The sequence below is a fragment of the Syngnathus typhle genome, linkage group LG10 (assembly GCF_033458585.1).
Source record: "Syngnathus typhle isolate RoL2023-S1 ecotype Sweden linkage group LG10, RoL_Styp_1.0, whole genome shotgun sequence".
In the NCBI taxonomy this organism is placed as follows: domain Eukaryota; kingdom Metazoa; phylum Chordata; class Actinopteri; order Syngnathiformes; family Syngnathidae; genus Syngnathus; species Syngnathus typhle.
Genome location: NC_083747.1, coordinates 5,478,784 through 5,506,615, shown reverse-complemented (window position 1 = coordinate 5,506,615; position 27,832 = coordinate 5,478,784). Strand labels below are relative to the sequence as shown.

At 41.6% G+C, this 27,832-nt stretch overlaps 1 protein-coding gene across 7 annotated transcripts; it reads left to right on the top strand.

Annotated features, from left to right (window-relative positions):
• Positions 1 to 10,305: 10,305 nt before the first annotated feature.
• Positions 10,306 to 27,629, top strand: hdac9b (histone deacetylase 9b). 7 transcript variants are annotated; one of them, XM_061289237.1, is made up of 11 exons: positions 10,306 to 10,831; positions 15,658 to 15,899; positions 16,116 to 16,323; positions 17,015 to 17,132; positions 17,231 to 17,352; positions 20,525 to 20,656; positions 20,988 to 21,103; positions 22,340 to 22,462; positions 22,821 to 22,998; positions 23,082 to 23,296; positions 25,791 to 27,629. In XM_061289237.1, the coding sequence occupies exons 1-11, from the start codon at positions 10,723 to 10,725 to the stop codon at positions 26,106 to 26,108; spliced, it is 1,881 nt and encodes a 626-aa protein (XP_061145221.1). In that variant the 5' UTR covers positions 10,306 to 10,722; the 3' UTR covers positions 26,109 to 27,629. The 7 variants fall into 7 exon arrangements, with proteins under 7 accessions (XP_061145221.1, XP_061145219.1, XP_061145220.1 ...); XM_061289235.1 differs by having other exon boundaries at positions 10,309 to 10,831; positions 16,116 to 16,325; positions 17,008 to 17,138; XM_061289236.1 differs by having other exon boundaries at positions 10,310 to 10,831; positions 17,015 to 17,138.
• Positions 27,630 to 27,832: the final 203 nt, after the last annotated feature.

Here is a 27,832-nt window from a genome sequence, read left to right as displayed (position 1 = left end):
GTCACTGCCACTTGATTTGTTTTGCTTCTGTTTATTTCAAGATGCAACAAAGTCCACGAAACCCTCATAATTCTCTGTGATTAATGAATCAACTCATAGTTTATTATTCCCATCCTTAACCTTTGCAGAGGTCTTCAATTTCAGTTTCCCTATATACGTTTCATTTTGTTTGTTGTGTTGCTATTATATTTTTTCTTGTTTGGTATCTTGAGTGAAGAGAAGTCTTTCTGAAGGTGTCACAACATTGTGGAGTCTCTCTGTGCAAGGTAATTGGAAAGCAACAGAATCACAGCCCCTCCCAGTGTACACATTTTCTCATGACACTTGAAAAACACCACTTATAGTTTGATGAAAGCCTTCCTCACAGTCTCCGGATGACCTCTCAGCCGACTTTCCATTTCACAATATTTCATATTTTTACATTAGACTTGTTCTTGGCAGGTTAATACTCGCAGATGTCTGCACTGCTCAGATGGCTTGAGGGGGCAGGTACCATCTGAGCTGTGTCGAGGAGAGAGAGTCATTTCAACAGTGCTCTCCACTTTGCCTGACACTTTATTTCCTAGTACCAATGAATGTGCTAATGAGACAAAATGTTTTTTCGATAGAACAAATCTTGGCCGGCATCTGCAAATTATTCACTGGACATGATAAGTTTGCATAGAATCACCAAACAGAATTCACAGCCGCCGCATGATGCATAACATCCCTGCTGTGTGCTGCATTTTCACCATTAATATCTTCTTAAAATGTCTTAAAAGAAGTGCAAGTGAGCCTGTTCACACAAATTCCAGTTACACCATCTATCGCGCTTTTGTTTCACAGCAAAGGTGATGCATGACGCATTCTCGCTGTGGATTTGTTTCCTGAATATGTAGGCCATTCTTGACCGAGCGTGACAGTGTGAAGGCAGTCTTCTTGTCACTGCACAAATAGCGGAAAAAAAAAAAAAAAAAAGAACCGCTGGGTGTTTGAAGTGATTGATGCCAATTGTATTTGTCGACTTAATATTCACACACGTGTGTGCAGGTGTGCTATTGTAATAGATGTTGCAAATAATGTGACAGTTTATTGAATTTCTCAATGATCAAAATAAGACTTCGTCAACTAGCGAGTTCCTATCAGCTTGAACTATCTTTACATTTAAAATCCTTGTATTATTTCACACGTAAACGATACGTTATTCATTACTCATTGAAGATCAATGTTCCAAAGTAGCTCAAATGGAAGACAACTATAAATGTATTTATTTGGTTCGGTTCTAATGCTTAATAATAAGTGACAACGTGGCAGACAGCCAAAACGAAGCACTGCTAGCAGAGCCCCGTAGAGTCTCGTGGATGTCAAGAGGCAGGCTATATTTGGCTGCAATGTTCCTCTCTCAGAGATAAGTTCTAGATCTGGACTTGACATTTCTCTTCGACTAAAAAAAAAAAAAAAAAAAGAGTTTGGGTCAGTGAGTTTTGAAAAGAGGTGAAGCTTTGTTGATGCCCAGAGGACGGTGTTGGCTTCTGTTTGACTTTTTTTTGTTGCCTTTGTCTGTGCACTGTTACAAGTTTTAGATGATTTAAAATGGATAGTTTATGTACTCAAACACAATGCAGTGCGGAATGAATAGACCCAGTTCGACTGAACAGTTTTTTCTTCTATACATCAATATGACAAGCATACGGTGTGTTAGAAATGATTCTTTTGTAATGTGCTGTCACTCCATGGATAGAAATCATGCTGCTGTCACAAGTTGATGGTTTTTGGAGCGATATTAATATGAGATGTCAAAAATCAGCTATGTTGACAAAAAAAGTGTCAAACTCACTGAATGTTTGCATTGTTACCAGTATTTTTTAGACATAATGAAAAGAAATGAATTTCTCTTTCTTTGCTATTATCGTATTTGTTGCTATGTTGTCATGAACAAGAAATTCCATTCACACCTTCATCCGCTTTGTTGGTTACTGTGGTTCCATTCTTTAGTCCTTAAATCAACACCATGGTGATGCTCATAAATATTCAAATCATTTTTAATCTCACATCCTCATCCAGCATCGCCTGCTGGGTGGAAAAGTCAGCGCGGTTCTCACAGCGTAGAGTTTTGGCTCCGGCTGTTCATTCAAACAGGAGCGAGCAAAGATACATGTGGGAGGAATAGCTTTCCCTCTTTCAAGATGGTAAGGAGAAGAGAAAGGACATTTTTCATTATCAGGACGAGAAGTTCTATATCGCCGTGTGCCGTCTCATTTGACATACCACACATCCATTTGTTTCACGTCTTATTCAACTCTTGCGAAATGAATCACTCCCTTCTTTCTGAGTTCTCTATATGACTTTTGTTGTCACGAGTTGAACAAAATGATTTATCCAGTCATTACTTTGTCAGGAGTATGTGGTATGCAAGACAATTGCAGTACAGTTGATGTGATCATTAATAACAGTAGAAGCGATTTTTTTTTCTTTGGCCGTATCTTATTTCCCCTATCAGTCTCGCTGTCAATCAACTACATTGTGAGTGAAGTCCATCCTGCTGTTGTCAGTCTGTGTGGCGTAAACAATGGCGGTGATGAATGAGCTATGCTTCAGAAGCTTCAGTATGACCAACTTGATGGGCAGATTGTCACTCGTTTAGGGTGGGGTCATTTTCCCTGATGGCCTAAACAGATGAACTTCAGACCATTTGTCTTCCCATCATCCTCCACCTCTTTTCACAGTGTGTTATTCCAAAAATGTCTTTGTTGTTACCTTTCATCTGCGGGCAACCATCACCTCTCTCCAAACATCCCGTGAGTTATACAGGGATGGGTGATTGTGGCCTCTGCCCCTCCCTACCTTGCGTAAAATGTGCAGAACTAACGGATCCCGCAATGGATTACACAGGGATTGGACACACAGGATGGATAATAGAGCAGAGGCCTCATAAAGGGATCTCTGGCTAGAGATGTGTGAAGGGGTTAGTGACCCACCTGTTTCCAAAACAGACTTTCACTCTCTTTGAGAAGTAAAAGTCACATAAAAGTGGTGCTGGGCCCAAAATATTTATATTTACTTCAATTGATGACAAATATAATGGACACAAAATCATGTGATGTATCTCCAAGCAATTACTTGAGTTCATGATAATATATATATATATTGTTTTTATTCACATATCATTTTTATAATATTAATTGTGGCTGAAAATATGAAATGAGGTCATCGTTGAAGGTGTAGCCGAGCACTCAATTGGCTTCCCGCTCAGTGGCAAAGTGGGTCCTGTGATTGACTGCTGGTGTCCAGTAGTGTGCCAATTGCCACATGTCAACTACAATAGGCTTTGGCTACCTGCAACCCTGAATGGGAATATAGTATGTTATAATAAATGGTTGCTAGGATGGAATATGAAAAGACAGCATGGTGGGAATATAGAAACTACTGTGCATATTTATTTCCATTTAATTGTCCTTTTCTTTCTGGTGTGTTTGCAGTTGTAAGTGTTGAGTGTTGATTGTAGGTCATTATATGTCCGTGCAGTGTAATCTCTCAAACAGTTAATGCTGCTCTTCTTCACTGGGTCAACCTGCAGGGTGCAATGTTGCAGATAAATGTACGAGTCCTTCTATTCCACTTATCCCATTATCAAGTCCACTCTATTCCAGTCAGTGACTTACAGAATCAATTGAAAGAAAAACAATGATAACGCAAAGAAAATGTACTATGCTTCATTTGGCTTAATTCTAGTTATTGTTGTTGTAATAGTTATAGTTGTTGATTTGTTAAGCTTGTTAGTTAGTTAGTATGTTGGTGGGTTAGTTAGTTAGTTAGTTAGTTAGTTCGTTAGTTAGTTAGTTAGTTAGTTAGTTAGTTAGTTAGTTAGTGGGTTAGTTAGTTAGTGGGTTCGTTAGTTAGTTAGTTAGTTAGTTAGTTAGATAGATAGATAGATAGATAGATAGATAGATAGATAGATAGATAGATAGATAGATAGATAGATAGATAGATAGATAGATAGATAGATAGATAGATAGATAGATAGATAGATAGATAGATAGATAGATAGATAGATAGATAGATAGATAGATAGATAGATAGATAGATAGATAATTTAGCATATAGTTAGTTAGTTAGTTGGTTGGTTAGTTAGTTAGTTAGTTAGTTTAGCAAGATTAACACACAAAAAACAAATAAGCTATCAATGACCAAAGAAAGCCTGTTCAAATTTCATGCGGGTCTTTATTTTCAATGTTCACTGTTTGTGTCACTGTAGTGTGAATGGAACATTCTTTTCCAAAATTAAAATGTCATGTCCATTAGTGTGTCTTACATCATCACCCATAAACACAAACATGCATATTGTCTGAAATTGAAGACAATCTTATGAAGGGGTACATTTTTAACGCTTTATTTATCATTTCCTGTTTAAATTAGTTGCCTGGGGCTTTATTTAGAAAGTTCACTTGGGGATCTTAGACAAGTTATGTACTGTAGAGTTTAATGTGCGATGGTTGTTCATCATCATGCTCAGGCAACATCTTATAGTTTTGGCGAAAGAAGCTTTTACAACGTATCGATCTATTTATCTATTTATCTATTTATCTATTCATTTGTTTATTTATTGTGCTTTTGTGTTGCCTCAACGATAAGAGGAAGGGCTAGTTTTTGGGAGGTATTGTTGCTTCTAAAGGCCTTTGAGATATACACTGCAGATTGAACAACTGCACCGTCAAGCTGCATTGGCGTAGATGGAAGTGGCCCGGACAATAAGCGTCAAACCGCCCTTCCCATAGTAAACTCAATTTCCTGCTTACAACGTACGAGCCAGACCATGGTATGTACCGCACGAATGGAACTTTGTCTTTAAAGGTCAGTGACAAGATTGCAGTTGGTGTTTCATAATGATCATTTTCACATTTGCATCAGAATCTACAGTAGTTAAAACAACATAGCTGGTGTTTAGAAAGACAAGTTTTTGCAAACATTCAGCAGTTCCACAAATATGTACTGTATTTTTATCATGATATTAAGATCATATCTCCAGGCCCCTCCGAGGGTCATTGCAGACTCTGGGTCAGGATGTGCTCTGCAAGAACGCTTCCGATAGAGAGCCTTTGTTATTACGAATCCTTCAGGGAATATTTTAAGGTCAACCAACCAGGCTTTGCAGGGTTGCAATTGCACTTGTGTGCCTGTATGCGGTTACACATGATGTATCTGCTTTCTTCCTGTGTTTCACTGCTGCTGCAACAATTCCACTTTCTCCCATCATGTAAAAAAGATTATTATAATGGAAGCTGTCATTAAGATGGATGATCAGAGAACAAATAGTGATGTGCTTATGGGACTAAAGTTTCTTGAGTGATGAACAAAGTGGGCTGAATGTATGTAGGCGGAAGTTGTACAACAACATGGTCAATTTGATTCAGCCGATCAATGCTTTCCAACAGAGATGAGCACATTGATCAGTAAAAATACCAAGCGCTGCCCTCTGTTTCCAGTGTGCCTTTGTGCCGTGTCTATTTATAGAAAGCCAGTGGCAACAGATGAATCCACAGCGTCAGAGACCTATTCAAAGTTAAAAAGTAAACTGACCTCCGGTGCACAATACGTGGATGCTTTTGAAATTGCTTTGAAAGTGTGTTTTTGCCATTTCGGAGGACAGTGCTTCAGTGGTTTCAGGCTGTACTTTCAAACGCACATAGAGGAGTCAGCAGATGATTGATGGTGCATTGGTGCACACTACGGATATTTTTTATAAATCCCTCCTTTGAATTGTGACAAACTTTGGAATCAGCTTAATGGCCAAGAAAAATGATAAGAAACAAATAAATGTGCATGAGTACTGGAGTATAGGGAGTAAAAATAAATAGATAGAAAAACAATAAAGCTACTATGGTTCGATTATAATGTCAACAATAATAATAATAATTATTATTATGATGTGTGTGCATCCACGAGGAGTCCATGTTACATTTCATTTTTGTATTAGCTTTTTTTTTCTGATATGGCCAAAAAAAATGATAACAAACAAATAAATGTGCATGAGTACTTGAGTATAGGGAGTAAAAATAACTAGATAGAAAAACAATAAATAATAAACCTTTAAGGATAGTACAAAATCATTGAATACAAAAAAAAAAGCAACTATAATTCCCGTACATGAGCCTTTATGGGCCTTGTTGATGAGGGGAAGAAACTTTGTACTGTTCACTTTTATGAGAGCGGAAGCTGGCTTGCAATTAACTGTGCTATTATTAGCTAAGTTGCCAAACTTGCCGGCAGCGTTTCAGAACGAAGCAGCGAACATGACGATCTTAATTTTTACCCCCTCCCATGTTATTTGATCCAACCTGTTAAGTAAATTCTATATTGCCTTGAAAGTCCAACAGGAAATACCACAGGATGCCAGACAGAGTAACCTAATAAAAAGTGAGCGTACCCAAATCATTAGTGAGGAAACACTCACATAACACATCCAGATGTACACACTAATTGGATTTCATCACATCAACAGTTGTACAGCCTTTACGCTTTTATGAGACTGACTGCGAGGTAAATGGAAAATGTTTATAAGTTTCCAAACTTTAACAGGTAGAGAGGCTAGTGCAGTGATATAAGCACCCCACACAGCCCCCCACCCCCCCATGCTGCAAATGAATGGAAACTTTTCCGCCAATATGGTGACTCATGAGGAACTGATGTAAGTAAGATGGGGGCCAATAAGGTCATTTGGGACTTGGGAGGATAGTTAATTTCCCTTCAGTGTCAGGGCAACCAGGGAGATTATCCTCAGGGAAAAAAGGGGGCGGGGCTCTTGCGTCAGGGGTTGCTGGGGGGGAAATCTCCTCTGAATACATATAATGATCTTATTCTAACGAGGAAATTTTGCATCCATACAGGCACAAAGTCAAATGCAGATCGACCAAAACATATTTTTGTATTTGGTCGATGGACAGTCCCTCCCGCGTGAGTAGAAAATGGCCCTGAAGTTCAGAGAACAATAAAACGCTCACTCCCTCGCACAAATGGATTGTACGCTCTGAAAAGAAAAACAACACATTTTTTCTAGCCGGGATCACATTTATAGCAAGCTGTGTTTGTCCACCTAATTTATTTCTTGCAACACTTATCCTTCTCCCGCCTGGTTCCCTGCTGGGTTTCATCATGCACACTTTGTCACAAGGCAGCAGTGCCATGGTGATTAAGCCACAGAAGTCGGGTGTTGACTCGGGGACTAGTCCAGTAACGGAGTGAGAGAGTCAATGTGAAAGAAACGTACAAGCTCTTCCATGCTGACCGCAATTTCTCATAATAGATTGGATATCCTTGTAGATCACAGGTGTCAAACTCAAGGCCCGGGGGCCATATACGGCCCACCACATCATTTTATGTGGCACGCGAAGACAAATTGTGCATCAAATTCATGTGTCATTACTAGAATTGCAAATTGTATTCACTTTTAATAATATCTTTTTTTTTTATATATATATTTGACCAGTTTTTACTCGTCTGATTTGAAAACGAGTTATTTGTCAGTTTGTTTTGTAGCGTTTACTGTATATAATATGAGGTGCTCATACATTTATTTGGGGTGACAGTCATAATGGCCCTCCGAAAAAAGCTATGACTACAATGCGGCCTGTGAAAAAAATGAGTTTGACACCCCTGTAATGTAGATCCTTCAAGTTAAGCCATGCATAAAAAGATGCTTCTCATTCATTGTTGGTTGGGGCTCTTAATCTTTTTTTCTGGAGAAAATTGTATGCATGACGACACAAATCAACGTATAAATCACCCGTTCTTAATTATATACATAAAACTTGAATGGGTCAGACATACACACAGAGAGACACAGTTGGCAGTACATAGAGTGACGATCGTGCGGAGATGCTGACTTTCACACTTAAATGCTTTAATAGGACTAAAGTAGACAAAGGCCACGGGTGACGCACAAGGAGCTATAACCGTCTCGCCACATTGCCGGTTTACTGGGCCCCTAGCAATTGGACGGAGCTATTTCCAATCCACAATCCCTCATCAGCCCCAGGAAGCAAGTTAGAAATAAACATTTTAGGTTAATCACTACTAACATATATTTCAAGTTAAATACTAGGATGGGAATATTGCCTCCAACTGCAAATCCATTGCCTCCAATTTATAGTAGTAACATACAAAGCATGTTGGAAAAAATAGCGCCACTTGTAAATAAATTGTTTGGTAGATTATTGAAGAAAGTAATGCTGCAATTCAATTTTAGCAGCGCTTTCGCTCATATGAATAGCGTTTCCATTTTCATATTATTCATGTGATGGACTCACTTCCTCGTTCGAGAAACTATTCCTGGCTTTTGTGGAGGTCAGCCTCTGGGGCTGGACTCAACAATCTTTTGCTCCGACAGATGCTGCGACAGATGGAGTCTTTAGCCATCCTTACCTTCGCCTTGAGGATTTCTTATTTCTCGCGCAAATCTTTATCCAGTGGGACTGCCAACCATTTCATAACGAATAGGAGTGACAAGAGCTGTAAAAGTTTCACAAAGTAGAAGTTTTGATTTTTTTCCTCATTATTCTGGCTAATTGGCTCATAAGTGGCATAATTAATGTCAGACATTCATTCAGCCAATTTTGACTTCCTTGGCTGTGATAAAAGGATGGAGGGGTTCAATGTTTGCCTAGCTGAAATAACACTGTAAAAGTCTTTCTGCGTGTGCACGCGAGTGTGCGCGTGCACGTCCGCAGCCAGTCGTCAGAGCGCAGCACCTAAAAATAGCTGTTCTGGCTCCACGCCCCTGGCTGGGGGACAGGTCAAATTATGAAGGAAGATGAAAAATTTAAAGGCACAGGCTGCTTGGTCGCAAAGCTGCCTTAGTGGTCAGATTTGATTTGACTTTTATGGGAGGGAGTCACATTATATCAACAATGGATGTTGGCTAGTTTTGGAAGGCGTATTAATAGAATACTCATGAAATTGTATATTTTCTCAGGGTTTGGGTTTTAAAAGTGACTAATGTGTTTGCATTTTCTCATAGTCCCACATTATACATCACATTAGACAGGCTGTTGCATGGGGATGGTGGTGGTAGGGGTAGGGGGGGGGTGTCTACGCCATGGGAGATACTCTTGACACAGTTGGTTTATGTAATTGCCGTCGCGCTGTTACGGCATCTTCCAGTTGGCAAGTTGAAAGCATGCTTCCCGAGTAACAGCACTGGCCTGAATACACACTCGAACCCCGCACATAAGCCGACACACACTCGGCAATGTGTCTTCGGTGAACACAGTGTTTATGTGGCCTACCACTTCAACATATCATGTTGGGTGTTAGTCGGAGAAAGTTGCTTCGAAGGCACTGCGGTGCTCAATTCTGATTAAATGGTAGTAGTACCAGATTTTTTTAAACTGTCTGTTTAATCATATATACGACAATAATATTGTAAATAAGAACATTGCATTGGTCAGACTCTTCTCATTGATTTAAAATGCAGGTAAACTCCATTGATTGTTTTATTATTTTTTATCTTCATTTATTTTTATTTAATGGTGGTTATTGTTGTTTTGGGTAGACACATTTTAGGATTTTTAGAGCTTTGGCCTTTGTTGAGAGGGCTTATTGTTTGGGCTCTATTTGTAGCCAACTGATCTGATTTTTAAAAATCATTTCAACAAGCATAATTCCGATGAGATGATAATTGGTTATTTTTTCACTGCCTTGACCTACATCCGAACTGGACCACCCGAGGCTCCTGGGATAAAAAGATTTAAGTTAAAGGGCGTATTAGCATTAATTGTACCTTGAGGGGTTAAAATAGACGGACGCAGCACGCTTTCTCCCCCAAAGTGCCGTCGCCGTACCGAACTCGGTTTGAGAAAGATCAAGTAGTTCGACTCAAAATAATCTTTCCGATTTCCATCCGCTCACTGGTAAACGAACGATTCAATTTCGACTTGACACAACCCAATGCTGACTGATTAGTCCAGTGCTTTGGCTTCTAAAAAAGTGAACAAGTGCTGGGAAATCATCTTTAAGCATGCCTTGGTGGTGGATTACAGCAGGAGATATTTAAATATAGAGCCGGCATTTTTGTGAATCACATGAAAGAAGCTCTTTTTGTGAATCATTTGACAACTACATCAATGTGTAAAGGGGATCCTACTGCTCGTCCACCTGAGAGAACAAAATGAAGATAGAAATAGAGACTTGTTCCACAACTCAAAGAGGGAGGGGAGATCAAGACTCCATCTGCAGAGAGGGAGTCAGGAGACATGCCTTCTGGCAGAAACTGCAGAAGACAGCTGTGTTTGGTGTGGTATTTTTAAACGCATCAATGCTGCTCCAATCCCTGCGCCTCGCCTGACCTATTTTTAGCCAGGGTTGGCTATTGTTCTATTTCTGTCACCTGTGGGCCACGCAGTTGTTGATTCACATGCAAATGAAGCTCCCTCCCTCCGCAGCTTGCATTGCTCGCCTGAGTGAGGTGCTCAACGCACACTACACGACTTTGCCAGGCAACATTTGCAAGCTCCCCTCTGACACGTTGCTGTGAAGAGAAAGCAGGGAGCTTGACACTGTCTTAGTGTTTGGGTGCCGGGCCGGGGCTGAAAGCAAACAGCTCTGCAGAGATCGAGAGCACTCCTGCTTTCCAGTGAAGAGTGCTGTCTCAGAGGAGGAGGCGGAGGAAGGCACTCGCTCCCCCCGGGTGGCTGAAGGGGTGGCTCTCTTGGTGACGGCGTGCGATGAGACCCGAGTGCTAAGTGGAGTATGCTGCAGACGATTTACGAGGGCGAGTCAAGTTTCTCCACAACAGACGGCCGCGTTGGAGCCCATCCGCTCCTTTACCAGAGCAGGATGCACAACGTGAACAGTTCAGGTGATCCTTTTTTTTTTTTTAGTTGCTCTACCTCGGGATGTCATCTTTTAGTTTTTTCTCCCCTCTCTTGGCTTTTCTACTCGTGCATTCCATCTTGACATCGCACATCGTCAGTGTACTTGTGTCTCTCCCACTCTCTCGCTCTCTCGCTCGCTCTTCCACCCAACTCTGCGCGCAGCTTGTCTCTCTTTCTCTGTGCAAAGAACAACTCTCAGCTGGGCTTCGTGGTAGGATCACGCACCTTTTCCTGAATCGAGGTATTTATTATGACATAAGTCGCTTTCTGTTCTTAATCGGTTCTAATGCTGAGCGTTCGAGCCGATCTGAATTTTCTAATAGGAACTGTCATTGTGCTAAACAATATGAATAGGAAGTGTGCAACCCTTGTTCCCAAACTCTTACCGGTCAAAGTGAGTCACTGAGATTATAAAGGGGATGTTGTTTTCGTGTACTTTTTAGGGAAGTGGAAAAAGTGTCATGGTAAATGCAGAGGGGGGCAACTTAAAGGTTTCTCTCCGAACATTGACCACAGTGCTTTTATTTCTGGCTTAACATAAAATGGAAATTTACAATACGGCAATGTATTGACTCACATGAGTTGGCAGCAAAAGGGATTTAAGATGAGTCAGGACGTTGTTTGTCATGCATTTTGCAATTGTTCAATGTTTGAATGGTCTGCATAGTCTTTGATTGTCAGACGTGACATGGGTGTTTGGTGACAAAGTGATGAATCATATGGTTAATGTCATATACCTTGAATAGCAATTAGGTGAGACAAAAATAAATCAAATGTGAATTTTGGTCTTTTAAAAAAAACAACAAGCATGAGTTTGACTGCAGGCAAAACCCCGAGAGGCCATTTGGAAAGAAGACAGGAGGATGACACATTCCATCTGTCAATAAATCATGTTGTCACACGTCTTGTCCTCTGTGTGCGAGGCCTGTTTGTCAAACAACGGCTGCACAGAGCGTCCGAATTCTTGCTTATTCTGTGGGTCAGCTATTCTTAGGTGAGTTATTTTCGGCTTATGGCATTAGCTTGCTAAGATTAGGCGTCTGTGCATTATCATTCCATCTTGGCATGCTCCTGATATAACAGTGCCTTGGAACATATATTAATAGTGGAACCCATTCGCCTGCTGGATTTGTTTTTTCTTTTATGGTAAATGACTTGAGATTTTGACAAATATTCCCAAGATGTTTCTGAACTAATCCTGAAAGTCTAAGTAAGCTATGATGGCAATCTGCTCTGACCATAATATATATATTTTTTCAGATAATACTGTTTAATTTCAAGTAGTTCACGTAAATACGAGTGATTTAGTGACATCAGACGAAAGCTTGTTCAAATGGGCTCTCAAAGCAGGAAACTAATTAGCTGAGTCTGAGTGCAAAACATGATGCAAAGCCACTTCAATAGGAAGCTTGCAAAGAATAATAGTCTACCTTCCAAGTACCCTTGTGTGGCTCATCTACCTTTATGTCCCCTCAGAAGGTGTTTGAAGTGCTCACGACACACGTACACAAAAAAGTAGAATAATAGGTTATATAATCCATTTGTTGTTTTCAATTTTTCTTTGTGGCTTTATGAGGAAGAAGGCTTGAGGATGCTTTTGTGGCTCCCGCCGTCGGTATAATTGATTTCTGGGGATTGATGTATTAGAATATGAGTCATATTTTCTGCAAAAATCGCCATATTTACATAGGACTTGACTTTCAATTTTAGAAGATATTTTTTGGTCGTTGTTTTTAATAATTAATGACTGGGGTATTGTGTGTTGTTTTTGTTGACGGCCAAACAGGAGCCAGCAAGCTTGCACGGTGATCCGGGTCAGGCCTCTTTGTTAACAGATAGCACTGCAAGTCTGAAATCTGGCTCAGCGGCAAGGACGAGCCGACGTCTTAAAAATAAAGCGCCGTTTCCTGCTTTAGACTTGCAGGCTGCTCAAAATAACAAGGCACTTAATGAGCGATCCAGTGCCACATTGCAGTCGCTAAGATCATCTTATTTTTTCCACTTCTTCTGTCTCTGCTTCTATTTTGATTGTCAGAGAGAATTTAGATTAGTAAATGTGGGCAAAATGCCACAGGAATAAAGAGATTAAGTACTGCTTATGTCCAGTTTTTTTATTTGTAAAAGATGATTAATACTATCCAACATCAGAATCGCGCAACTGGTGCAATGGAAGTGAAGTTCTAAGAACAGCTTTGTGTTTAGTGAGTGTTATTTATATTATGAATGACTTGCTTCTCCCTAAGCCATTTTATTCTGAGCAGCCATCTCAAATTAAGGCTGTAATTGTCACTCTAACTAAGAGCAAGGCAGAGCAGGAGAGTAAACACTTTTAAGATCCTTGGCGCTCCGACTGCAGTGGGCACACGGCGTGAGTCACCCAATCGCCGCTCGGCGGGCCTTCTACAGGGAGGAATTTGGGCATGGGGCAACAGGGTACTTGCCTGGGGCTAAAAACACATTTGGGAGCTGTCATTCATAAATATCTTGTTTACCAGTGCGTGGTGCATTGGTGCTGCCGTCCAAGCGTGAGAGGTGTCATTCTAATCTAGAAACATTTATTTGCATCAAGGGTCACCATGACCCAAAGCCTGATTATGACTTGAAGATTACATGAATGCAACATGGCGCTTTTATTTTTGCAAGTGTTAAATTAAGATGGCAGCTTCACAAGTGTGACAGTCTTTCGCACATTGTCTATATTAAGAGCATTTATATTTGGCCCCAGTTACTGGAGGTTCGGTATTCTTGCCTGCCTACGGATTATTTTCGTTTTGACAGAAGCTAAAGATTTCTGTTTTCGGGCTTAAAAGTACTGCGTGTGCTTTTTGTCAAAATGCCTTTTGTTTTGGGGTGAAGTATATATATAGTCTGAAGAACTTTTTTTTTTTATGGCAGTCGTGATGGATGGATGTTGTCAATTTTTCAATTGGTACGCTTGAATAATCACCATACCTTAAGGAGCTCATTATTTTCCCTCAACTTTGGCGCTCGGCTCTGCGCTATTCTTGTGGACGGTGGGTGGACAAGAATAGCACGGGCGCGTGAGGCTGTTGTGGTTTCCTCAAGGGCCATTTCATGCAGGCTCGGTTATCAAATGTGGCCTTAAGCTTTCACACTCCCGCCTACATCCCCCCGCCCCCCCTCACCACCACCACGTCTAAGAAATAGTGATAGAGCCTCAGCTTGATGCGCCGATCAAAGTGAAGATCCTTAATGTCATTCGCAGTCAGGGTTGGGGATGAAATATGAGATTAATTAAATATCACAGTGGCGAGTTCTCCTCCTGCCAGCAGGTGTTTTTGTTGCTATTTTTAGGTCCATTAGGCAGAAGTAGCACTGACGGTGTCTGACTCACGGAGTCCTTGAATGGTTCACAGGTTCACGGCTGTCCCTGGAACAGCGCCCGTAAACAGTAGAGTCCTTTGTCGAGTACTTGCACGCCAAGATGCATTTTCCTTGTCAACATAGAGGAGTCTGATCTACAGGTACCTTTTCATGTCGGTGCCCTCCTCTGTCATTTCACTGAAGCTGTTTTTAGAAACACCAGGACTCCCTACTGTTTGTCTTCACTCTTTGAACCTCTTCTAAGACTATCACACACTATTGTGCAATTTTTCTTTTTATTGTGTTTCTCTCTGCTGGGGACTCCGTCTTTATAGAAGAGCTGATATAATAGTCCACATGTCACATTGGCACAGTAGGCAGGAGATGACATGTGGCGAGACTCCATAGCTGCAGGATGGGGTGTGTGCTCATAATTACGTAGCTGGTTGTTGCTATGACAGCAGCAAGTTAGGGTGGCGGATACTCGCATGTGGGGGTTGTCACAGACCAGGATTGCACCACTTGCTTTTATGTCGCTATTTATATAATCAGCAACGCCACGTACAAATGCAATGCTGGCTGTTATGCAAATTAACATCGGTGTACCTGCCTGAGGGAATGATGGCAACTAGTGAGAAGATGCTTCTTTGACTGGTATATAATAAATATAGTGACTGGTGATTAAAAATATTTAAAGGAAGGAAATAGTGTCGCAATACGCAAAATGACAAATGTGAGGTGTGTTTATTAAGGCAATGAAGGCACTCAATACATCGAATTGCAGCTACTGGGATTTCAAATGGGTTGTGATGTTTCTTTGGTGTCAAAAACAGAATTTGGGTGATTATACAGTATGTGCAGCTACACAAATTAAATGGACTTCATAGATAGTTCTTTTGAAGATGAACTAGTCTTCCGTGTTTTTAACTACATATCATTTCCCTCTATATACAGAGCTCGTAGCACGAAAGGAAGCTCGGTCTCTTCATAGCTGCCAATTACACGTAATGACAAAAACACTTCCGATTAACGTCAGCACTCATTAAGAAAACTGGCAAGATCTCAAAATACAGTAATATGCCACCATGATCGTCATCCTTAAAAAAAATATTTTACTTTAAGGATTTATAAGTGACGTGATGTCCTAGGAGAAATGAGAAGAATGTCGTTTGTTTATAAAATAGGATTTAAATAAATACTTGAAATGTCCACTGTGAGCTCCGTGCCAAATGTCCACTGGGTCCTCTCAGTACAGCTGCTCCCAGTAGACTCTGCCGGATGTGATCCAGTGTTTGTTTTTAGAAACGATTATAATTACAGGTTTGCATGAGAGAAAGCTTTGCCTTCATGATTCTCACTTTTTTCCTTCTCTTCCTCGCGCTTCATTATACAGCAGCACTGATATAACGCTGAGTCTCGTGACGGAGACGCGTTCAGTATTTGACATTTCATTTTTATTCTTTTTTTATTTTGTTTTGGAATACAGTGGAGATTAAGTCCGACATCCCACTGGTTGTGGAACCCATATCTCCGTTAGACCTGCGCACAGACCTGAGGATGCTGGGGCCAGGTTCGGACCCGGGATTGTGGGAGCGGCAGTTGCAGCAGGAGCTCCTTCTCATCCAAAAGCAGCAGCAGATCCAAAAGCAGCTGCTCATCAGCGAGTTCCAGAAACAGCATGAGAAGTTAACCCGTCAGCACCAGGCTCAGCTCCAGGAGCACCTCAAGGTGGGTCAGCTTTAACTTGAAACATGAGGGAGAAAAATTGAGCATCACAGTCTTACAGCACAGTGTGAACATTTTTTCACATGCAAGCATCAAATCATCCATCACTGTAAAATACAAAACCACAGTAAGGTCACAAAAATAGCTGTGATTTCCCAAAACATCAAGCACCGAGAGTTGCTTTCCTCAGGCTTACCACTGGTTCTGCTGCGCTCTCAGCTTCAACAGGAGCTCCACGCCATGAAACAGCAGCAGGAACTTGCAGAGAAGGAGCGCCGTCTGGAGCAGCAACAGCAGCTGCAGCAGCAAAACCAGCAGCATCAACAGAGCCAGCAGCAGAACCAGCAGGAGAAAGAGCAGGAGAGGCATCGGCGAGAGCTGCACATCTCCAGCATGAGTCTAAGGGCCAAAGAGCGAGCCAGAGAGAGTAAGAGCTCCACACCGAGGGGGAAAATCACTCTCGAAAAATACACTTATTATTATTAAATAATATATTCACTATACACAAAACGGAGAGGAAAAAGTTCAACTACAATATATAAGACATTTGTTTCGTATTATATAATCTTCCAACTTTGTCACATATTCTAATGGTCTCACATTGTTTCAGGTTTGCTTTTTAAAATGTATTATTATCACATTATTATTAGCTTGGTTTTAAAATTAAGAGGCTAAGAGGATCTTTGTAATTTCAAGGTGATCATTATAAAAAAAGACTATAATTAAAGCAATATAAATAGCGAAGGCTTCCTGGTGCCATTTAATCCTGGAATTTTGTTGAAAATATCTTTTAATAGAACTATGAGAATAGCTTAAGGTCTAAGGTTTCATTTCTGTTTTTACATTCTGTCTAATAATAGAGATGACTTATGACTTTGCCAGGTCAGGTAATTTGAAACGATGCCCTGAAACTGTCGGCCTGCAATAGAAGCGTTCTCGCTCACATTTTTTTTTTGGTTGCAATTCTTGCTGGCCGCTAGGGGGGGATCTTTCTACACGTCAAGGGACAAAAACAGAGCAGTTCAAACAGAAATAATTTGGAATTCACCATATGCATCACAAGTCATATATCCTTAGGGTAACCCCAATCCTTGTTCTTGCACCTTTTGGTCTCACAGGTGCAGTGGCCAGTACAGAGGTGAAGCAGAAACTCCAAGAGTTTCTGTTGAGCAAATCAGCAAAGGACCCCACCGGTAATGGTGGCAATCATTCATTCATCCACCACCCCAAGCTCTGGTACAGGTGACTACTTTTAAATGAATGTAAAGCACTTTTGAGGTGCACATTTACATTGCTCCACTGCATTGTGTCCTTTTATTGTTTTGTGTCCTCAGGTCCTCTCATCATATCTCTCTGGACCAAAGCTCTCCACCACTGGGCGGCATGTCCCCGACCTGCCATTACACTCTGCCATCACCCGTTGACGGCAAGGACGACTTCCCCTTGAGGAAGACAGGTCAGCTCATTTGCATATGTGTGACACACATAGAACAATTCTAGAAATATACACCTAGTGCATACTTTGCTTTTCATTTGCATTTACTAGACTCCACTTGCAGTCAAAAATACATAACTGGACCTTTATTGATGTATTGGCTCGTTATGATGATGCCTGAAAATCTAATGCTTTCCCAGCTTGTAAACTTTTGGGAAAGAAAACAGTTACTATGGAGTCTACATTACACATTGTACATGAGTACAAGTTGTACCTCGAAGAACAAAAAGGACTGTACCACAAGTTCTAACAGTGTGGGCTATAGTTAAGATCCCGTTTGACCTCTGTCAATCAAGAGTTCTATAGAGCTATTGAGTGTTTCCTGGGGTTGCTGATGACCTGCTAATAAGGTCAGTTAGGCTCATTATGACCCCCGCTTCTCTCATTCATCCAGGGAACCACAAAATGAGGACACTTGAATTCCTTCTTTAGTTGTTTCATAGTTCACTTTGAAACAATTTCAGACACATTTAATGATGTTGTTTTTTATATCATTATTAGAACCATGACTAATAATATACTCTCTGATTAACTGTTTAAAGAAAGTAATAAATGCAGTAATAAGAGCAGTTAAATCTTTCCCAAATTCTGGGCTTTAGAAGTAATTTTGAACGGACACAGGTTCCCACCGAAAGGTAAAAAAAATTTAGCGGTTTAAAGCTTGAGGAGGCCTTTGGGGGAATGCTGTATAAATAAAAATAATTCCCATCCCTTCGTTTTTACAAGACTTGGCGAGCTCCAAAAAAAAAAAAAACTCCGCTATGAGGTCACCAAATTACATTATGTTCTTTCCCCCTCAGTGTCTCTTTAATTTCCAAAACAAACCTACTGGTTAATTTGTGTATACCCAGTTTCGAGATGACTCGGAGGAATTGTGCTGACGTCTCACATTGATAAAACTTGTTGCTTCATAGATTCCTGAATCTATATGTGGTCATTTCCTGCTTAGTCTTTCCTCCCCCACTTCCTGTCCGTCTTCATTAGAGCCATTTTAAAGGTTGACGTACAAAGGTGGCGTTGTTCCCAGCCACCGAACGCCACCGATGGCTGATTGGCAGGTGTTGCCGCGGTCGGGATGGGCCCTGACATGATTGTTTGTTTAAGAAAAGATAGTGCTCTCAAAACAAGATGGAGGTGACTCAAGTACTCTGCGTGAGACACCCGACTGCTTGGTTGGGCCAAAGGGCGAAGTTCATTGTTTATCCTGGTAGAGTTTCATAATCGCATTTGTCAGGAATATATATTTTGTCACACGTGGTTCTTTTCATGAGTCTTGGGACTTTTACAAACCCAGTAAATGTCAAGCCATTCCAAGTTTAACAGGAAATAGTGTTGGCGGTTGCCAAATAGTAGGCCAGGGATAGGTTAAAAAAATGTATATCATAACTTATTGGATTCATATATTATTCACTTAAGAGGAAGAACAGTCACCATTATAAATAAAATAGACAAACTGTTCAGGCAAAGTTTTATTGCGTATCTGGATTAACCTCTGCTAAAACTATAATATTTACTCAACAATTAACTTTTAAAGCACGAGGGGAATTTTAGAGGCGGGATTACTGCTTGGAAGTTGAATCTATATTTAGGACCGAGCTAAATATCAAGCGAGTTCCGGTGTACATACCGTACTTGTTGTTTTATGATTGATGTCAACCTATTTTAGTTGTACTCAAGAACGAGAGCAGAAACACCTGGACGAAACCATCTTTTATTTATTTATTTTTTTGGGGCATGCCATAACTATCAACCTCCTAAAATGGCATTTAGATTAAAAAAATGCATGTTGTGGAGGTAATTGTCTAGATACGCACTGAATCGATTGATTCATCTTTCTCAGAATTATCGATGGGATTCCACGTTATTCGCCCATCTAACCTTTCCGTCATAAAGCTTCTACTGCACTTTAAGGTCGTCATAATTGCCTTCTGCATCTCGGAGCATCAGGGCGATTTTGTGTTTTTCCGCGGGGACCAGTGAGAAAGCGTTCCTTCCCATGCCGCTGTCTGCCGTTCCCGTGGTGACCAATTGGCATATGTTGCTTAGTGGCAGCAGCAGTGTATAAAAATAGAAAGCAATCAAGGCAGTGGGGCGTGAAGCAGATTCACAGGACTCCCAGCAGCATTTTTCTCCCTCCCACTCCTCTCTTCTTTCTTCCTTCCTTTCATTCATCCTCACACCCACAGGATTAGAGGTCCGCCGCCGCCACGTATTAGGGATGAGGCTTTGGTTGCTTTGACAAATGCCAGAAATAGCAGCATCTGGCCCACTGTGCCCCTATCTACGCTCCAGCACCGCCTCCATATTCATCCTCCCCTGCGGCACTCCTACGTCATCATAACCTTACTTCCCCATTTTCAGCTGCATGATCTTCGCAATGTATGCACACACACACAAAAAACATTTTTGATTCACAAACTGAATAATCAAAAAAAAAAAAGATGTTGTGTAACAGGTTTACATAACGTTACATAACTGCAGCATGCGTATTTTATCTTATGGGAGTTTTGGGTCTTTGTTTGGCTGCGTGGGTTAAAATCCTTAGTATCCTTAGTAACATCTACTTCAAGTCGAGTGTTCCTAATTTTGAGTTTGGAAATTATTGGGTGAAAAGTCACACAAGAGAAAAATTGGCTGGTCTATCTGCTATCTGGATAAGGTTCCGCCTGGCTGTTGAAAACTGAGGAGTGTATTGGTATTTCTGTTTTGAATTAGGAGGTGGGGGGTGTTGTGGGGAGCTTGAAACATCTGCCATGTTTTTGTGTTAGTTTAACTGTTGCTACTGTATCAGACTGTGGTCACCAGGGCGGCAGGTAGCGGCAGAATTTCTCAGTGTTTTGCGAGCTAATTTAGTCCAGATGATTTGGAAAAAGGCCTGATATTGAGTCATTTCATCGATCCAATTTTTTGGGAATATTTCAAATTGTTGACGTGTGATAATATAATAACTTGATTGATAGTCTGATTTTATGATGTTCCTGTTTGCTTTCACAAGTTCCATTACATTGGCTAGAGGGGAAAAACAACAACAACACTGCTTTGACTTACTCACACCATCGGGTCATTTTTCACCCTCAGAGAATAAACTGAGACCGAAGGTTCACTCGCTATTTTTATCTTCTTTCTTTTTTAGCCTCCGAGCCCAACCTGAAGGTACGGTCCAGACTGAAACAGAAAGTAGCCGAGAGGCGGAGCAGCCCCATGCTCAAGAGAAAAGATGGCAACCTCGTCACACCGTATAAGAAGAGGGCACTCGAGCTCATGGGTATGAGACCAAGCTTATGGCAGTTAAAACATTTTTTATGTATATGTATTTTTTATGGATATATATATGTATATTTATATTTTTTTATGTATATATTTGTATATATATTTTATGTCTATGTGTGTGTGTATGTGTGTATATATATATATTTATATATATATATATATATATATATATATATATATATATATATATATATATATATATATATATATATATATATATATATATATATATATATATATATATATATATATATATAATTTATTTATTATATAGTTGGATCGTGTGCATGAATACTCATTACTTGTATCTTGTATATGTTCTGCAGACTCCACACCCACAAAAAGTGCCCCTGGCTCCGGCCCCAGCTCCCCCATCGGGGCCTCCAGTGCCTTGGGGGCAGAAAATGGACCCTCCTCTTTGCCTACTACCACAAAAACTGAGGTACATTGGCCAAATGTCTGCAGTGCCTTTTATTTGCCAAATGAAGGAAGCTGTGGCATATGCATGTTTAAAAAAAAAAAGGTTTTGGCGAGATGGGGTGAAAGTACAAAATGCTTGGCTGCCCTTCTGCTCGCAGCTATAAAAACAGCCATTTGCCCTCTGTCTGTTCCCCTCCAGTGAAAATGACTACCCACACCGACATTAAAGAGGCACAGCTTGACCCGTGTGTCCGACTGCGCCAGGTTTACTTGTGTTAAAACAACACATTTTGCAGGAAATGTGAGCGTTTAAGAGCAAACAACAGCAACAGTTTCAATCCTGCTCGTTTTTTAACGCTCACATTATTCCTCCAGATGTTCTGCACAATTAGGCTTTTAAAATAAAAAAAATAATAAAAAATCTGAAGTTTGGCTCCGAGTTGGGCTGTTGGCTTGTCATTGTATTTCTGTCATTGACTTGGCTTCGCGCCTCCTCTGAGGCATTCCTTGATAGATTCAAGGCCGAGTTCTGGCCCATAGATCCCCTTGGACCGAGCTCACAAAGAAGACCATTATAGCGGGTGGCAGATATGACACATCCACTTGCAATCTCAACAGAGCAGCTGTGTTTTCCTGAACCATGGTTGTTTACTCTCGCGAGGACCTCCAGTGACAGGGAACGCAGAGACGCCCTGACATCAGGGCTCGGGGAGACAAACGGACCGTGGCGTTTAATTGAAATCCCAGGCGCTGGTAGCCAAAAAGACACCCGCGTCGCGAGCAACGTCAACACACAAGCTTGCTATTGTTCCAGCACAAGCCGAAGCTCTCGTGAAAAGTCATTGGTGGAGCGCCGGGTTGCCTGTAGACCTCATGCCTGTTGCAAAAGCAATGCATGTTGATGCACCGTTACATTAGGTATCCTTTTACAGAGGGAACGGGTCCCTCGGGTCGAATATGGGCCGGATATCCACGTACAGGTCATCGAGTACTGGTAGGGGTCGCGAGGATAAACAAGGCTGTTCCAAAACCACATGCTGGTCCCCTTCTCTGCTGGCTACAGGAAGTGTGCCCCATTGGTGGTGTCCTCCTAGAGGGCACAGCCCAATGACGGGGACCAGCTAGCATTTGATCCACTGGGGATGAAGGAACACTACTTTTACTAGTTTTTGTTAACTACCTAGGCCACATTCTGAACTGCTGGTGGTTCCCACAAGTGAAGTAATGTCTCTCTTTGTTTCTGTCCTGTGTCATATAGCGATGGCCTTCGCAGCCAAGATTATTCCGACCAGAGAGCTCCGTGTCCGTCTTGAGTTTATACACATCCCCGTCCTTACCGAATATTTCTTTTGGGCTTCCAACTGCGTCTTCACCTATCAGCGTAAGTATCTTTCGGTCGTCATTTATAATTTTGCATCTCCTTCATTTTGACAACAGGCCACTGACCCTTGTGGCCTTCAAAGCTTTTATCACCCATTAGATAAATATTGTCTGGTATCAAGCCTGCTCTTATCTTCCACCTCATTTATCACCACTTTTTAAAAAGCCCAAGTCCACTCAGATGCAAATCTTGATAACCCAACATGTGGTTTGTCATTGTTTGGCTCTGGCACATTCCAAGGACGCCTGGTCATTAGCAGCAGTGATGTTTCACCATCTTTTAATGCTATGTCATTTAACGTTCATAATTACGACAGACATGTATGAAGTGAATCACCATTTGTATTTTTTCTTTTCAGGCGGCTGTTGGCCTAAAAGACAGATCAATAGAGAGCAAGCATGGACTGACAGGACATCTTCTAGGTCCTGTGCCTCTTCAGAATGGTCTGGAATCCAAAGTGAGCCCCAGTCACCAGGCTCTGCTCCAGCACCTTCTCCAGAAGGAGCAGATGAGGCAGCAGAAGATGCTTTCCACTGGTAAGAACAGTTTGCTTAAAATAGATAAATATTATTTCTAATGATCCTAAGCAAACCTAATATTTTGGGCTTTGTTGTTCAAGGTCCAGGCTCCTTGTCAACCCACCCCCTGTCCCCTCTGGCCATGAAGGATTGCTCATCCAGCACTCGGCCAAAACTACCCAAACATCGGCCCTTGAACAGGACCCAGTCAGCGCCACTCCCTCAGAACACACTGGCACAACTTGTCATCCAGCAGCAACACCAACACTTCCTGGAAAAGCAGAAACAATACCAGCAGCAAGTCCATATAAATAAGGTTTGTCTCTGCTTATTGCTTTCTGTCTTTCCTCTCCTGGACAACTGGGATACTATGACTAGTGATCGATGATTAGAGAAAAAAAACTTCAAATCTGTTCTGCAATAATAAAACAACTGGTTCATGAAGCAAATTGAAGCTTCGTTTTACCATCACTCCGATAGACTTATTGTAAGGATATAAATCCACATCCATCGTTTCCAGAATGCTGAAGTTTAAAAGTCTTGACCCAAAGTCTTGACCCATAGTTTGTTTTTCACCGCTATTCCACTGCCGGTAAATGTGCAATACAAAGAAGTTCAAAATGGGGAAGAAATGCTTCCCTTGCACTAATTCTGTTATCATAGCTCAAGGCACCAGTGTTGTTCACATGCTAACACTGTGAAATTCAATTCAGCTAAGTTCAAACGTAGGCGAGAGAGGAGGGGGAAAGCCCAGAATACATTTTGTTCCTTTGTGGCAATATTTGTGTTTCTGAAAGCTAGCCGAGGTCACCTCGCCAAGACACAAGAGAGTAATTATTCTGGTGAGGGACGCGTGTGAGGTGACCGACGCTGTGAAAGGCGGCATTGTGTGAGCTGCACTGTGTCCCAACACTGGGCCCTGAAGGAGGAATGGGAAACCACTGAGGAGGAAATAAAAAGCAAAAATTTAGCTAAGTGGTAACTGACGTGTACAGCTGACACGTGCGTCTCAGCACCATCTTTATCTTGAAATTTCTGAGTAAAGCATCAAAATGGCAGTTTTGTTTTCGTAGAATAGGTGACGGTCCTTATTTCGTCCGATAGTGGCCTCCAGTTGAGGAGACATTTTACAATCATCAGACCACTCTCCCCAAATAGACTCTTACCTTTTCCCCCTTCACACTAAAGAGGCCATTTGAACTCTTTTACTGTCCTAGACAGAGGTACTTTAGGCACTTCAACGGTCCAAGCGAATTGAAAAGGATCTTATGTTATGTGGAGACTGCTTGCTGTCTGGGAAATAGCTGTCCAGTCTGCTCCAAATTTTTACATGCATATTTATACAGATTCGGTGTCAAACTCAAGGTTCGGGGGCCAGATGCGGCCCGCCACATCATTTTATGTGGACCGCAAAGACAAGTTGTGCATCGACTTCATGTGTCAATACTAAAATTACAAATTGTCTTCACTTTTTAAAACTACAGATATTGGTAGCAATTTTATTACTTTTATTATTATTTTATATGTATTATATATGTATTTATTTTTTATCAATATCTGTTTTTACCGGTCACTGATTTCAATGAGTATAATATCATATCAAATATGAGTTTGACATCCCTTTTTATACAGTATGCGGGAGTTCTGCCCAACCTGCCCAATAATATTTTCTATTTTGTTTGAAACCCCCAGAACACAAAACTGATGCACTCGCATGACTTATTCAGTTGTATAAATCACAACGTGAATACGCAGATTTATTGCATCATCTGCTATTTTAATTGTTACTATACGTCGCTGGAATAGGTAGATGAACATAAATGTGCGTGTAAAGTATGAATAATTTTGGATAAATTAAATACAATTTAATTACTTTTCCCACGGCACCCTTGCTGGGAACGGTTTACATTTTATCTAAAAAGAAACTGGGCTGTGATCATCCAACCCAATGAGATCGTGGGGTAAAGCCACTTAAAGCGGAGGTTATAAATGGCCACTAATCAGGGATGAGCCCTGAGTGTTTACAGCGAGGGATCAGTGAAACATTGCCCTAATTAATTTCCCAGTAGAGGCTTGTCAGGGGGGGGGGGGGGGGGCTGTTTTTACACGACCTCCGGTGCAAGCTACAGTAGGGGGCAGCAATGGAAATTTACAAGAGATTAGGCATTTGGAAAAAGTCTGCACGGTGTTTACAAAGGCTGAGCTAAAGAGGCTAATCGAGATATTTATAAAAGGCCTACCTGCTGTAGATAATTTGGTTAGCAGGCACTTTTCGTTGTTGGCTGTAGAGACCCCTTCTGGTGGAACTGTTGAACTAATTCATGCCCTAACTGCTAGTTAGCTCATAGTAAATGCAAAGTGAACTGTCACCATTATAAAGCCTTTATCACTTTGTAAGTCTCCTAACATTTTATTATTCTCAACTGTCGAGAATAAAGAGAAGTTAATGACCAAAGTGAAGTAATTCATCACAAATTGTACCGCTCAGATCATCCAGACACTTTCTCATGTTGCAGCGATTTCTGACTCAATGGTTATCGTGGCAATTTTTCATCTCAGCAACACAAAACTGTTAAGAAGCCAAAGAAAATCAAAACACACTTGAAGAGTTTTCGTTGCTTACTGAGCCAAAGTCTTGCCAGATTCTCTGACAATTTGCAGAAATTTTCAATTGAACTCAAACTTTTACATTGTGAATCAATATACTGCATAGTTTCATGACCTAATATTCAGAATTGGATTTTATGCTTGAAAGTGCGTGCCTGCTGCATGTAGAATAAAGTTCTTCTTATTGTCAATGTGTTCTGCAGCTGCTGTCCAAGTCCATTGAGCAGTTACGTCAACCCAGCGCGCACCTGCAGGAGTCCGAGGAGGAGCTGCTCCACGGAGAGCAGCCGGAGCGCATGCAGGAGGACAGGCTGCCCCCCGGAGGAGTCATCCGGAAGCACACGCTGAGCAGCAGCGGCAGCAGCAGCGGCGGCTCCAGCGTGGAGCTCCCCGACCCGCACTACGGGGTCATCAAGGTGAAGGAGGAGCCCCTGGATAGCGAGGACGAAAGCTTGGAGGCGGAGAGGAGCTCCTATCTTCACCAGGTCAAAGGGAGGCTGGTGATAAGAGCCATGATCTGAGGATTACGGGGAGCCCGTCACACACTCCAACATTCGCAGCACATCCCTGTAGTGTACACACACACGCGCACACACACGGCGGCACTGTAGGCCCTTTGCGGCCGCAGCGGCAAACCATCCCTTTTCCACTCGTTCATCACTCCCTTTGAGACTATCCGCCATCCTCGTAGTAAATATGTAGGCTACATTGTTGTGTACATAATACCAAGACAAACGAGCTGCTTATGGTCGTTTGGAGTCTACTCGGCTGACAGAAGATGATGTACATGGCCGCTGTCTATGTACTGTGGATTTAGCATCATAGTCTACGCTATCTCAAGGGGACAGGTTAGGCAGGTGCACGGTGCGGACGAGCCAACTCCAGCTCCCACCGTGCATATTTTCACCACTGAATGCTCCTCGGCACTGAATATGATCATGAATCTTTGCAGTATGTTCAAGGGATGGGGTGGGGTGGGGGGGGTATACCTACTCTGTTATTCTGGAAAATCTACATTGATGTTCTATGTTAAAGGTTGAACATCTGTCTTAGCCAGAATGTACATTTTAAATGCTGACACGGGAACGCTCCCCTGTGTTGAGCGATGTCGATGGAATACGGTCCACTGCTCGGATTGCAGTTTTTAGGATAAAGCGCTCACCCCCCCCAGCCACACCAGCGACTCGGGTGCACATGCATCACCCAACACTCACTCGCTAACGTTCTGTCTCTGTCTGGGCCCCGTGTTAGCTGAGCTCTCCTCCCCTGCGGGTCCAAATCAAAACGCTCCTGCCCAGCTTTCAGTAGAGGAGTCAGAGCGAGCGAGCGAGAGAGAGCGAGAGGGCCGGGCAGGAAATGCCTTCTAGAAGCCAGGAGTTGGAGTGATTCATGTGTGCAAGAATGTTTGCGAGAGAGGAGGGCCTTGGCTTGGACTAAGTCAGGAGTCTAAAGGGCCAGGCTTCACAATTGATTTACTGTCAAGGCGAATTACAAAGTGAGTGGGGATACGGTCAAGGGAGTCCTATATATGGGAGATGGCTTCCTCTCTTTTCCCCAGTGGGCATGCTTACCTCAACGTGCAGGTTTGATGTAAGGCATAAAGAAAACAAAGGAAAAAAAAAACAGGATGGGACCTTTTCTCATTCGATCCCATTTCCCTTAAAAGTGCCCATTGCGACATGTATAGTCTGTCTTAAAAGTGATCAGTCCAATGTATCGGATAGCTGTAAACCTGTCCCGTTCCGTTTGTAAAACTGCTCGTGAGAGTCTGTGTTTGGATCCACGTGAGCTGTCTGTCTTATGAACCGTACATGTCACTTTGTCCGGGTTTTATTGTGCTAGGTTGAGTAAACACCGTCAGAACAACGCGAGTCCTTTTCTCTTGCCTCTTTGAGTGAATTGTGATGACGAGAGAAGAACTTCTTGGGTGTGAAATGTCAAAAGGAAGAGTTTTTTTGTTTGTTTGTTTGTTTGTTCTTCTTTTGGCCTTGTGTGACACCTTTTTTTAAGAAAATAAAAATAAAATTAATTTACCTTCAAAAGTTCTCGCCTCTTTGCTGGTTATTGAGACGCTCACCCTCTCACTCTGACATCTCATTTATGAAATAGAAGAACTAAACCGCCGCAATTGAATACATCTGTCTTGTGATGTAATTTCAAAAGTGTTTCTTCACACAACGGGCTTGATTTTTATGCCCGACACAAGCTAATTGGATGCCTGGATGAAGTTAACATTCTTTTGCAC